The sequence below is a fragment of the Lepus europaeus genome, chromosome 11, assembly GCF_033115175.1.
Source record: "Lepus europaeus isolate LE1 chromosome 11, mLepTim1.pri, whole genome shotgun sequence".
Taxonomy (NCBI): Eukaryota; Metazoa; Chordata; class Mammalia; order Lagomorpha; family Leporidae; genus Lepus; species Lepus europaeus.
This window is the reverse complement of record NC_084837.1, coordinates 21,121,754-21,136,046: the sequence shown is the minus strand read 5'-3', so window position 1 is coordinate 21,136,046 and position 14,293 is coordinate 21,121,754. Positions and strand designations below refer to the sequence as shown.

The 14,293-nt window shown below is 50.9% G+C and overlaps 1 protein-coding gene across 1 annotated transcript; it reads left to right on the top strand.

The window, feature by feature from the left end:
- The first annotated feature begins 737 nt into the window (after positions 1-737).
- Positions 738-14,276, top strand: LGALS3 (galectin 3). The gene is made up of 6 exons (XM_062205085.1): positions 738-809; positions 8,041-8,062; positions 8,606-8,908; positions 10,360-10,448; positions 11,492-11,657; positions 13,969-14,276. The coding sequence occupies exons 2-6, from the start codon at positions 8,045-8,047 to the stop codon at positions 14,122-14,124; spliced, it is 732 nt and encodes a 243-aa protein (XP_062061069.1). The 5' UTR covers positions 738-809; positions 8,041-8,044; the 3' UTR covers positions 14,125-14,276.
- Positions 14,277-14,293: the final 17 nt, after the last annotated feature.

The window sequence follows — 14,293 nt, the reverse complement described above, 5'->3', positions numbered from 1 at the left end:
CAGGTTAAAGGAACCCAAGCACTTGAGCCATCACCACTGCCTCCCTGGGTGTGTATTGGCAAGAGATTGGAATTAGCAAGAAACCCAGACATTCAAGTATGGGATGCCGGAGACACAAAATGCATCCTCAAGGCCAGGCCAAACGCACGCCGTGTCAGACACTCCAGACTGAACTGTTCCTTGCTTGGCAGGACCACGGCGAATCTCTGGGAAAACATAGGTTGATTCATTTGTTCCTTTATTATTCAACCAGTGCTTCTGGAGAGCCTCCTGCGAACCCAGTGCTGGGGGCTGCACAGGACGCCATGAGAAGCAGACCAAGGTCGGGCTGGGTCTCCGGGCCCCAGCATGCAAGCCAGGGATACCGGAGCGTCACCGCGCATTTTACAGGGCCCCCAGGGACGCGGGTCACTGCGCACTCCTGCGGAGGGCTTGGGGTACAGCCGATGGGGACTGGCGAGCCCCCCTGCGACTCAGGCACACACGGTTAGGACAGACAGGCGGGAAGAGCCCCCGAGGGAGCGCGCGGTGACCGCAGCTTCGCCGAGCCTGCGTCCTGGGCCGTCCAGGGGGCGTCGCGGCCTCCGCGGAGGGGCGCAGCGTCAGGACCGCCGGTCCCTGTCCCTGTCGGGGTGTCGCCCCTGCGCCCTCGGGGCGGCCCAGCCTGGAGGCTGGGCGGGCGGGCACCGCCCCGCGAGGGCCGGGCCGGGCGGGGCTCGGCGTATTTGAGGGCAGAGCCACCGCCCTGCCGGCGGCCGCGCACCTCGCCAGGAGCCACCGGAGCGAGCGAGCGAGCACGTCCGAGCGAGGTGAGCGGCGCGCGTCGGTGGGGCTGGGCTTCGCGGGGACCGCGGGCGGCGGTGGGCACCGACTGGGCTCCAACCCTAAACCCTGACTCCCCGCGGGCCTGGGGCCGGGGGCACCTGGCAGCGCCTGCCGAGGCCCGCGAGCAGGTGCTTGGGCGGGGCTGTGCGGACACCGCCAGGCACCGGCCCCGGCCCCGCGCCTCCGTCTGCAAGCAGGGCGGGCCAGGGCGGGCCAGGGCGAGCCGCCTCCCCACCGCCGAGGCCCGAGGAGCGGGTGGTGCACGGACCCAAGCGGCTCCGCCAGCTTGGTGTTGGGTGCGAGGACCCCACGGGGACGCGTGGGAACTCGAGGGCGCCTCCACGGTGGGGCATCTGCTAAGACCCGGTCGGAGCAGATCTTGCTTGGGGCGCGAATGGGGTCCTCGCCCAGGTGCAGCAGCGGCCGGGCTGCAGCCTCCTTCCACTGCTGATCCCGCAAAAAAAGGCGCTGCCCCGGGCCTGAGCCGGGCTGGGCCCAGCTTAGCGAACTGCACACCCTCAGCCCTTGCAAACCAATGACTCATCGCAGCCCGGCTCAGCTAAGCTGCGCCCACAGCTCTGCGGTGGGGAAGCCTGGGGTGTGGCAGAGCCAGGGGGCCAGGGACACCTGGCTGGGGCTGTGACTTAGGCCGACCCTTCAAGTGTGTGGAATATTTGAAAAGTGATTCCTGGGGGTTGGGTTGCTGGACGGTGAGTATGCCTGCGCCTTGGTGACCGAGTCTGTTTCTAGGATTCTGGGAAGGAATGGGAGTTAGGCTCAGGTAACTGCAGAAAATGATCGTGGTTCCGATCGCCACCCCAGCACAGAGCAGAAACGTTACCAACTTCCAGAATTCTGGCTTCTGTGTCTCAAGCTTTTTTTTTTTTTTTTAAATAAACTTCATACTAGGGAATTGTGTTTCCATAAAAAGTAACATTTAATAATAAAAATGTACTGTTCTACAACAATAGTTTTGTGATTTTTTAAAAGAATTATTTATTTGAAAAGGAGAGAGAGAGCGAGCGAGAGCACTTCTATCCTCTGGTTCACTCTCTAAATGCCTGCAAAAGCCAGGGCTGGGTGAGGAGGAAGCCAGAAGCCTACAGCTTGACCCAGCTGGACAGTCCAAAGCCAGGAGCCCAGACTCAACCTGGTCTTCCCCGTGAGTGTCAGGGACTCAAGCGCTTCAGCCATCCCCTGCTGCCTCCCAGGGTCTCCACCGGCAGGAAGCTGGAATGGGGAGTGGAGCCAGGAGTCAAGCCCAGGCCCTCTGCTGTGGAGTGTGGACACTCCGAGCTGCAGCGTTTTCGCTGTGCCCAAATCCTGCCGCTCCGCCCACACTGACTTGCAGTCCTTAGAGGAGGGTCTGCATGCCGTCCCCGTGGTCTTTAGGGGACTGGACCTGCCTCCTCAGTTCACAAATATTTGGGGATTCCATTTAAAATCAGTACTTGCTGCCGGTGCCGCGGCTCACTAGGCTAATCCTCCACCTTGCGGCACCGGCACACCGGGTTCTAGTCCCGGTCGGGGCGCCGGATTCTGTCCCGGTTGCCCCTCTTCCAGTCCAGCTCTCTGCTGTGGCCTGGGAGTGCAGTGGAGGATGGCCCAAGTGCTTGGGCCCTGCACCCCATGGGAGACCAGGAGAAGCACCTGGGTGCGCGCCAGCCTCGGCTGCCATTGGAGGGTGAACCAATGGCAAAAGGAAGACCTTTCTCTCTGTCTCTCCCTCTCACTGTCCACTCTGCCTGTCAAAAAAAATTAAAAAAAAAAATCAGCACTTGCTCTGTATTCTGGGGAGAAGTTTGACGATGGTCTTTGAGTGTTTAGAGCTTACAAGCGGCAGGAGGGGCTAGTGCTGGGGCGCTGGTTCGAGTCCCAGCTGCTCCACTTCTGATCTATCTCTCTGCTGTGGCCTGGAAAAGCAGTAAAAGATGGCCCAAGTCCTTGGGCCCCTGCACCCATGTGAGAGATCTGGAGGAGGCTCCTGGCTCCTAGCTTCAAATTGGCGCAGCTCCAGCCATTGTGGCCATTTGGGGAGTGAACCAGCAGATGGAAGACCTCTCTCTCTCTCTCTGCCTCTGCCTCTCTGTAACTCTGCCTTTCAAATAAATAAACACATCTTAAAAAAAAAAAAAAGACAACACTATCAAAATAATTAAAAAAAAAAAAAAGTGGGAGGAGGCTGCTTTCGCCAGGTATATGAGGAGCCCAGGAGGAGGAGGACTGATTGAGGGACACTGACCCAGCACTCTTGCTTGCTCTGTTGAGGGTTCTTCATCCAGGACAGCTCGCTCTCTGCATAGCTGCTTTGCGAAACCTTGGCACTTAGTGCTGGTGAGGTCAACAGACCCACGCGGACCTCAGCTATAAGCTATAAATTATGTATCTGCCTGGAACCTCTCAGCCAGACCTAACCTGGGACCTGGGACAGGGACGATACTCATGCAGTAGAGCTTGCACTCACGGTAGCTGGTCTGGAAGGTCACCTTTCGTTCCCGTGAGCATTTGGAACACAGGCTTTGGCTGGGGACAGCTGGGTAGCTCGTTGTGTCTGGCACCCGAGCTGGTTCTTCCCGTTAAATTCTGAGCGAGTAGCCAACGAGCCAGCCGAGCACTGCTCTGCTGCACACCTCCACTTTGCTGCTGACAAAGCATCCTGTGTGCTCTCTCGATTGCTGTTCAGCTTTTCCATAGGGGAAAAACCTGAGTAACTGAGACATGCACGGTAGCGTAACTTTCCCTGAGGCTGGAGGATAAGGATGAGAATATGATCCTGGGAAAGATCTGGCCTCCTCTACCCCAGCTCAGCCTCGCTGGGTTGGGCCTTGGAGCGGCCTTTCCCCAAGCCCTGCTCCGTGTGTCGGTGAGGTCAGAAAGTGGGGCAGCTCTCCTGGCTCTTTAAGAGGAGTGGGCGACCTCTGAGGGGGTCCACCTCTGCCATAGTTGTATAAAGCCTAGACCTGTTCACCAGTAGATTTCAAACGTGCGCCTGGGAATTCCGACCACTGCGTTGCTTGCGAGACGGGCCTCACGCAGCACAGTGCAGTGGATCCCCACTCTTCATTAAAGGGAACAATTCAGTTAACTGCCAATTAAGATGGTCTAGGAGCTGGCGCTGTGCCGTAGCGGGTAAGGCCGCTGGCTGCAGGGCCAGCATCCCACTTGGATGCCAGTTTGGGTCCCGGCTGCTCCACTTCCGATCCAGCTCTCTGCTATGGCCTGAGAAAGCAGTAGAAGATGGCCCAAGTCCTTGGGCCCCTGCACCCACATGGGAGACCTGGAAGAAGCTCCGGGTTCCTGGCTTCGGATCTGCACAGCTCCAGCTGTTGCAGCCATCTGGGGAGTGAACCAGCAGATGGAAGACGTCTCTCTGTCTCTGTCTCTCTCTCTCTGTAACTCTTTCAAATAAATAAACAAATCTTTAAAAAAAAAAAAAAACAACAGAAACCAGTGTAAGAAGCATACTTCAAAAAGTAAAAAGTGGAATAAGACTGAAAATAAGCTGAAGAATAATTAAGTAACCAACTTACTGGAGAAAAATTAACGTAAAAAAATGGTCTACATTCTGACTCATGCTTGTATTCCTTACTACAGAGCTATACCCTGCTGTTTCTTGTCCGTCATTCCAAACGGGCAGACCCAGTAGAACGCCTTTGCTTTTTGGTTTATTTTTGATGAAGTGCTTTTTTCCTTTCCTGACTGTCCACCTTTCTCTGATTCTGGGAAAACCAGGATGGAGTCTGCGTAGCCGCAGAACCTGCAGAATGGGAAGTTTCTTTTACATCTGATTGTGTGTGTTCTTATTTGCAAACTTCTCACCCCCTCCCCCCAAAAATAAATAAGAAGGCAAAAGGAAAGAAAACATTTCCAGGCAGCTAAGGAGCTATTTATCGGAATAGATGTCTCTCTGGTTTTCTCTAAAGTTCTCAGACTGCCGACTTTAACTTTGAAAGCACATCAGTTCGAACCCATTTTGAAAAAGAGAACCGAGTATACCCAAGTTCTGGAAAAGTACAGTTTATTGGTTAAAATGTGGTTATAATTAGCAAAGTGACTGCACAAAATGGCATCCCTGTATTCAACAGAGCCGAGCACGGAATGAGTCAGCCAGTTAGTTTTCTGAAAAACACACTCTTGGTTTTTAGCTTGTTTACAACAACAGCATGTTATGTAGTTCTGGATGAATAGGCTGGAAAATTAATTTCTCAGCAAAGCCATTAACACTTGCAAAGGACTAGTCTTGAGCATTGCCCGGGGTTGGGGTGGGGGTTATGCTCGGGTGGCGTGGCGCTCAATTAGGAGTCCCGGACGCTGGGCTGGGACCTGCCTAGGACAGGATGATCCAGGGCCACCATGGTAGTCGCAGCCTCAGTTGGCTGAAAATGTGAATTTTCTCCGTCATTCTCAGAAGATCAAAGTAGAGGAGGCACGTGAACGTGCTCTGTAAACAAAGCACCACACAGGCACGTGTCTTTCTTCTGATGGGCTTGTGTGTGTCGCCACACAACCCAACTGTCCTGCCTGGCCCGTGTGAGACACAGTGGAAACCGGCTCTGCTTCTCCAACTGTCCTCGTTCAGATTGGAAACTAAGCTAACCAGGCTAGAGCAGAGACTATAAAAGAATGAATATGCAATTCTGAAAATGCTCTCTTGTAGTTCCTGGTTATAATCAGTCTTTGAGCACATCTTATTTTGAGTTACAGTAATGGAGCACTTTTTACAAATATTTTATTTATTTGAGAAGCAGAGTTACAGAGAGAGATAGAGAGAGGGAGAGACAGGGAGGAAGGTCTTCCTTCTGCTAGTTCACTCCCCTAAATGGCCACAAGAGCTGAAGCTGGGCCAACCTGAAGTCAGGAGCCAGGAGCCAGGAGCCTCTTCCGGGTCTCTCAGGAAGGTGCAGGGGCCCAAGGACTTGGGCCATTTTCCACTGCTTTCCCAGGCCATAGCAGAGAGCTGGATCGGAAGTGGAACAGCCAGGATTCAAACCGGCACCCATATGGGATATCATAGGAGGAGGCTTAACCTATTATGCCACTGCTCTGGCCCCTAGTGGAGCACCTTATGCAGCAAATGGATCCCATGGAAATGACCTTTTAGGTCTTTACTGACCTGTCCATGTACATTCATGTAGGGGTGCATGTGCTCACTGGCTTACACGGTGGTTCTCCACCCCACATGGCTTCTGCCCCCCGGGATACCTGGCAATGTCTGAGGACATTCTGGATTGTCACAAGTTTGAGAGTGACATGCTGCTGATATCCCAGGTGTTACAGCCACAGCTGTGGTGAACGAACCCTCTGTGACACCCAGCACAGTGGCCGACCTGAACGTCAGTGGCACAAGGCTGAGAAAAGGCTTCAATGCAATGGGGGCATTTAACAAAGTCAGAATGCTTCTAACGTTATAGCTGGGTTTTTGCTATGTTTCCCCAGTGATGCTCTCTGCCCACCTTGAAGTTCAAGGTTGCCTCCTGGCGTGCAAAGTGAGAGGCTTTATTTTCTTGGCCTAGGACATTTCATTCCTTTGCATTTTCCATGACAGTTCCTCTCTCAGCTTCCTCCCATGTTACCAGTACAGTTTCCTGCTCAGTAGTGTGGCAGCCTTTGGGGTAAGGAGGCACAAGCAGAGGGGTGGCTGGCTGGGGCTTTAGAAGCTCAAGTTCTGTAGGAAATACAGTGAATGTGTGGTGGAGCGAGCCCTGGGCGTCACAGTGACTTCCTTGTTAAGCTCACAGCAAGCAAGGGGGTCACGGTTGTAACTTGGCTGCTTCCCTAAGGCCTAGAAATGAGATGTGCAAGAAACATTCCGTCATGCACAATGTGTGGTTGTGAATACACAGCAGGGAGATAGGATAAAATATCCAGTGCGTGTAAATGAATCACGTGCTATTACTAGGAGGGGCTTTATGTAATGTTTTATATTTTTAGGGCCTATCAAGTCATAATTTATTCGATCTCTTGGGGACAATGTCATTTCCTAAAAGGACTGAGTAAATATCACCAGCGAACAAATCAAGGGATGAGTCTCTGATTGGGTCAAGGTCCAGGGAACTTTGGCCACAGCACAATCTCGGGTTTAGAAAGAACTCACCCAGGCCTCTTCCCCACACTACCTGGGCCCTTGCAGCAGGAGCAGGGACAAGGGGACTTGAAAAAGTTTGTGGAAAATGGAATTCAAAGATAGCTTTATTTTGATGCAAAAAGCTTTGAGATCCATGCATAGCTTTTGCATCATGCACATTTCCATGGACTTTTTGAAGATCCTCCCTCATATAGAGAGCACCCCGTGCTCTGGGAGGCTTGGCACAGGGGAGGGAGGAGCAGAGGGCAGAAATGATGTCTCAGTGGCAGTCCTCACGGCAGCTTCCGGCAGGACAAACCCTCTTGCTTAGCTCCAACCCTCCAGTATTTCCCGTCACATTGGCGGACTTTTCCACCTTGGTTTGTTACACTGCCCAAGATTTTATTTGGAAGAATAACTACCTTTAAAAAAAAAAAAAGGCACATCCAAATTGCACTTGGCTGTCACAGCCTCTCCAACACCACCTTGCCTTTTCCTCCTAGAAGGAAGCCCCGTGGGCTTGAATTCCCATCGCACCTGCTAACGGCCCTGATCTCTCGGTATTTCATGTTTCCACCTGAGTGGCCCTGTTGGCTTGTGAGTCCTCGCACCATCCTGATCGTAGCCTTCTCCTGGTCACACTCAGCAGCCTGCACAGTGACTGGCCCAGGGCAGCACCAAGGTGTGCAGCAAGCAGGAACCCCTGGAGGTCATTGTCTTGGGTGTCTCAGTAGGAAATCCACCCACACCGCAATTCTCCTAGAACCCAGAAGGTGGCGTGCGAGGCAGGTGACTTTTAACACACCCAACCCTTTGGAAGGAGGGCCCAGAAGATGGCAGGGAGCAAGGTGACGGAGCCCGAGCGAAGCCACCGCTGTGTGCACTGTTCCCTGGGCAAAGGGGCAGACATGTTCCTCCTCCTTCCTTCTCCCTCTGTGCCTTTGGCCCGTCACCCTCACGAGTCAGAAGGCGAGCCAGGGTGGCCCAGGTTGCCGTTTAGGAGTTAAATAGGGTTCCCCAATCCTGCGGGCCGGGTGAGATGTTTCTGGCTCCTTGCCTGTGGATTGGCTGCAGCTGTCCACGTTGAAGGAACTCTGTGAGCTGCTTTAGGGGCAAGTGCTCACCTGTCTCTTTTTTTGTTTCCCTTGCAGGAAGATGGCGGATGGTTTTTCGGTGAGTGTCTTGTGTCTGTTTTCTTACCCTAACACCCATTCCCCATTGCCGCCACCAGACTCTTCCCCCTGGTCTCCCACCACGTGGCTGCCTCTGGCCCTGCTTTGGCCAGTGAGGGTGTCTAAGATTCTGGAAGAAAAGCCAGGCAGAGAGAGGCCTGAGACTCACCAAGACTCACCAAGGCCCAGGACAGAACAGGGCGGGTCCTGCTGGCTGGGGCAGTGGGGCGGGTGGTGTTTGCAGCCGCTCTTCTGCTGTTGATGACGAAGCCAGGGCTTCTTTGCGAGGAGAGCCAGCTCCTGACTTGAGTGTATCACCCAAATGAAGCCCTCCATGCTCTGATGGGAGGCAAGCAGAAAGTGGAAAACACCATTCCATCAGCTGATTGTAGTTTTGGGAACTCAAAAGTATTAATAGGTGGGAAAAATGTATTGCCGGGAGTTTACCTTCTTCCACTTGTTACATCACATTTTCTTGTTTTCCAGAGAACTCTGTTTGTGTGACTTTTTCCTGCCCTGTTATTGTTTATGTTTTTCTTTCCAGCTCAACGATGCCCTATCTGGGTCTGGACACCCCCCAAACCAAGGATGGCCTGGCCCATGGGGGAACCAGCCTGCTGGGCCAGGGGGCTATCCAGGGGCAGCCTATCCTGGGGCCTACCCCGGGCATGCACCTGCAGGGGCTTATCCCGGGCAAGCGCCTCCTGGCGCCTACCCTGGCCCAGGAGCACATGGAGCCTACCCTGGGCAGCCAGGTGGTCCTGGGGCCTACCCGTCTCCTGGACAGCCAAGTGGAGCTGGAGCTTACCCTGGCGCCAGCCCTTACAGCGCCTCTGCTGGACCACTGGTAAGGCGATGTTAGTCATTTTGTGTACTTGCTGAAGCGTTGTCTGCGGGCTTAGAGCCACAGCTGGGTGTTGGCGCAGTAGAGATCACTGCTCAGGGTGCATTTACTGTGTGTGTGCTGCACGCACAATGATGCGTGAGGCACATTTGATGGCATTGCCAGCACATAGTCACGGGGTGGTCACTATGAATAACCTGTGTGAGAACCTCGCACGCGCAGCAGCAGGTGTTGGGATGCTGTTGTTATCCTCGGCTTCCACCTGAGCAAACAGGTGGTGGGGATGTTCTTGGAGACGTATTCCAAAAGCTCATGGTAGTTGTGTATTGGGGGAAAAACAACTATGCGTGGATTTCAAAGCTTTCAAGTACTGGAATAAATGTATCTTTTCATTCCATTTTCCCATGAGCTCTTTCAAGTCCCCTTGTTAACTGGCCCAAGGTCATCGTGGGAATGTGTGGGAGAACCCAGGCAATCTGGTTGACAAACACTGCTGAAGATAATGTGGTGACCTAAGGGTTGAATTTCCATTAAAAATACATTTGACAAGCGAATTCTAAACATAAAACACAGCTGAGGGGGCAGTGGGGTGGGGGGTGGTGGGGATCTGGAACACGGAAGTGGCAGAGCCTCCCCTTCCAGACCTGGAGTGTAGTGGGGAGATACCGCATAAACACGAGGAAAGCACCACACAACTGTGTGGGATTAGACCATTTGGGGTCTACGAGGAAGTGACCAACTAGAGCATTAGCAAAGCTTGAGTCCAACCCGGGGCTCAGGAAGGGGAACTGTTGGGGGAGACCCCTGCTGCACGGCAGGCACTGGTAGTGAACCCAGACAGGGGGACGCACAGGACTTGTGCAGATCGGGGCCAGAGATGAAAGATTTGAGTCTGGTGAAACGGGGTGAACACTGCAAACAGAGAGCGATAGGGCCAGAAACGGAGCTTTGGGGATACTGCCAATGCCTTGAACATAGATGGTTGATGAATGTTTGTGGGACGAGCTGTACTGTGCCTGTCTCACCTACAAAGCACTCTGCTGGAGCCGTGCGTGTCCAGAGTGCGGGGAACCCACAGCCCCAGCACATGGCACGGCGCCTGCCCTCCAGGAGAGAACAGCCACAGTGAAGTATGTTAGGTGACCAGGCTCCTAAGAGTGGCACAAAATTGTTCCCCGTGAATGAGTTCTAGATGGGGTGGCCCTGGTGATGCGTGCAGTGTTCTACACGGGAATCACTTCTGCTGTGGGCATCGGTGATAGACTGCTTTCTCTATTATTTGTGATCTGTCTTCAGGCCCTGGGCAAGGAGGCCCCTAAGTCTGGACAGGGGGTTTTGGAGAGGGTTTTGTGTTCTTCACTTGCAGTAACGGGACCGGGGCTTGAGCCACATCGCGTGTTCTCTGTCCCAGCAAACACGGTTCTTAACCGCCGTGCATGTTTTCTCTTTCCTAGCCTGTGCCTTATGACCTTCCTCTGCCTGGGGGAGTCATGCCCCGCATGCTGATAACGATTCTGGGCACGGTGAAGCCCAATGCAAACAGGTAAAGAGGCAAAGCCAGCCAGCTCCATGCATTTGCTGCTGGGTTGTTTTATTTGTATTTAAAGTTTTATTTTATTTTTATATAAAATTTTATTTTTTTGAAATGTGAGGGGTGGGGGGAAGAGAGGTATTTTCCATCTGCTAGTTCATTCCTCAAATGCCCACAGTAGTCAGGGCTGGGTCAGGCCAAAGTCAGTAGTTCAGCACTCTATCCAGATCTCCCAAGCGGGTAGCGGGGGCCCAAGCACTTGAGCTGTCATTGGCTGCCCACCAGGATGCATTAGCAAGAAGCTGGGTTGGAAACGGAGTAGCTGATACGGGACTGGATGTCCGGAGCAGTGGCTTGATCTGCTGTGCCACAGTGCCCAAGCCAGGCCTTGCTTTAAAGGCAGAACCCCAGCTGATTCTCATGTTAGCTCGTTGGTGGCATGCTTGGAGAAACTCGGCAATCGGCTAGTTAGTCCTTTAACAGGACTTTGTGTTAACATCCAAGGACAGGAACAGGGTCAGAAAGTTAAAGCAGCACTTTCTTTGGTCCCACCTCCCATCACGGGATGTTTAACACTTTTATTACCGTGACTTTACAGCTTAGCAACAGGACACTGCCCGTGAACTGCATGATCTCATTGTTTCTGTTAACCACGACAAAGCCCAGTATCCGATAACTCTGGTTTGATGTACAGTTGCCCATAACCGGTAAGGAAAGCACCCTGGCAGGGCAGGAGAGAGCGAACCATCATCTGTCATAAAATACAAAGTGCTCACAACCTGGTCCTAACCCTGAAGGAGGAAATCTTGAAGGATTTGCACGAGTAGAATCTGCAAAGAGGGTCTTACAGCTGAATGGGAATGGTATAACCAAAGACAGAGGCCAGAATAATGTAATACACATTGACTCACTGGCCTTTAGGGTTAGGGTAGTGCATAGAATACTGGGCCTGGTATATTTCCAGTCTGAACCCATTCTGTTATGAACAAATTGTAATGGTCTTCGCTTGATACAAATGTACAGCTTTAATCACTGTGGTCTTTGGTTTGAAACAGGCTCGCTTTGGATTTCAAGAGAGGGAATGACGTTGCCTTCCACTTTAACCCCCGCTTCAATGAGAACAACAGGAGAGTCATTGTCTGCAACACAAAGGTGGATAACAACTGGGGAAGGGAAGAAAGGCAGACGACTTTCCCATTTGAAATCGGTAAACCATTCAAAGTAAGTAACTGCTGCCATTCTATACTGGTAAAATGTATTTCTCACGGTGACTCATGAGTCAATGTACTTGACATGAAATGATTTTTAGCTTATATTTATTTGATTCATTTTAAAGGCAGAGAGGGAGAGACACACAGAAAGAAAGTGCTCCATCTATTGGTTCACCCCTTGAAAGCCCACAACAGCTTGGGCTGGGTCAGGCCAAAGCCAGGAGGAGCCTGGAACCCAATTCAAGTCTCCCATGTATGTGGCAGAGACCCAGCTACCTGAGCCATCATTGTTGCTTCCCAGGGTAGTGGAATTTGGAGCTGAGGTGGGACTCGAGCCCAGAACCCCAGTATGGGATGCAGGCATCCAAAGCAGCATCTTCACCCAATGTGCCAAACTGCTGCTCCCCACTGAGATGAATATTTACCACCTGTCCTGGGGCATCTAACCAGTCTGTCTCCTCACCACCATGCTGGGAACAGGCCAGGAGTGGCACACTCCCCAGTTCCTTTCAGTGGCCTTGTGATCATCACTGTCCCACCCCTCCGAGTTTATGTTTTTCTAGAAATAAAGTATATCATCTTCAATAAAAAAGTAGAATGTCTATGGTACAGGTAAATTGAGACTTAGTTCCTTAAAAAACATAGTTGGCATGGTAATCAAAACAAAGCTTTAAAAAGATTATAGATTGAATACGTATGCTTTATGGAAGATTTATAGGTTTTTAAATTGACTGAGACATCTTCCCTCCCCACCCCCACCCTCACAGAGGTTGCAACCTGGTATCTCCTCGAGTATTTTCTGTGACCCACAACAATCTTTTTATTAAGTAGTGTTTCACCAAAACACATACTAGCTCCACAGCATTGGGCCTGGGTTGACTGCAGGGTGGCCGGCAGAACACACTGTGAGCTCCTAAGCGCAGGTACAGGGAGCTGCGTCTGCATTTTGTGGGCATCTTTCCTTCTCAGAGCACTGCCTGAACAGTATGTCGTCATGTAGACATGTGCCCACTTAACCCTACAGATGGAACTGTGGAGCAAAGAAAACCTGAGAAAGCTTGTTTACTTCACTTTAAGTTTGTAATAACTATCATTATAAGTCTTTGCTTCCAATAAGGGTAATTTTCTTCAAAGAATATACATGCATAAAATTAGAAAAGATATTGCCAAATTGTGGCTTCCAAACAACGTGAGGATGAAAATTCACTTACTGTTCAAATAATGTGTTTTCTCTGCCCTGGTTATATATATAAAACAGCACTGGTTATTATTAATCTTTGTAACATTTGCAACTCTGTTAAGGGGTTCCTATTCTAGTGTTTTTGTAGGCTGTACAAAAACTTTTATTTATTTACTGGAGAATTACAGAGAGAGATCTTCCATTTGCTGGTTCACTCCCCAAACAGCTGCAATGGTTCGGGCTGGGCCAGGCTGAAGTCAGGAGTCTGAAATTCCATGCCAGTCTCCCGACAGGGATGTAGGGGCCCAAGGACTCAGGCCAACCTCCACTGCTTTCCCAGCCACATTAGTAGGGAGCTGGTTGGGAAGTGGAACAGCCGGGATTGTAACCAGCACCTGTTGTCGAATGGTGGCTTAAGCTGCTGTGCCACAATGTCGAGCCCACTTTTGTGTTTATCAGTAAATTAGTAACCTTTTCCTTTCTGGCTTCATTTTTATACCCTTCCAGTAATTTTGTTGCTTTTTTTTTGTTGTTTAAATCTGAATAACCTGGATTTTATTTTTTGCTATAAAATTACTTTCTGGAGATCTTCATCAGTTCCACAAATGACAATATAGATGAAATGTAGGGGGCCAGCATTGTGGCATAGTAATAAAGCCACCACCTGCAAGGCTGGCATCCCATATAGGTGGCAGTTTGAGTCCTGGTACCTCCACTTTTGATCCAGTCCCTGCTAATGTGCCTAGGAAAGCAGTAGAAGATGACCCAAATCCTTGGGCTCCTGCAACCATGTAGGAGAGCGGATGAAGCTCCTGGCTTAGGCCTGGCCCAGTCCTAGCTGTTGAGGCCATTTGGGGGAGTAAACCAGCGTTTTACTCTGGTGAGATCTCTCTCCAATCTTTTAAATAAAATCTTAAAAAAAAAAAAAAAATGAAATGTTGGACATTCTGAGCTGAGGCCAGACCAGATGAATTTGAAATCAATACATTTCTTTTCTACTTTACAAAATTTGATGGAACATAGATTGTGTATCTCTATCACGTACAACATAATGGCTTGGAATATGCATATATTGTGGAATGGTTAGTTAAGTAAGTAACATACCCATGACCTCACCTAATAGTCTGTGTATGCATTGCAGATACAAGTCCTGGTGGAGCCAGACCACTTCAAGGTTGCGGTCAATGATGCCCACTTGTTGCAGTACAATCATCGCATGAAAAACCTTAAGGAGATCAACAAGCTGGGAATTTCTGGTGACATACACCTCACCAGTGCTTCACATGCTATGATATAATCTGGAAGGGACAGGCTTCCTAAAAAAGTAAAATTGAATCTAAACCTTTTGCATTTAAAAGCTTTATGTTCACTACGAGTGAAAAAATTTACATTTATTCATCACTATCCTTCTTATAAGTCATCCTTTTAATAAATATTCTTATGCTAAGAGTTACCTGTCTTCATGT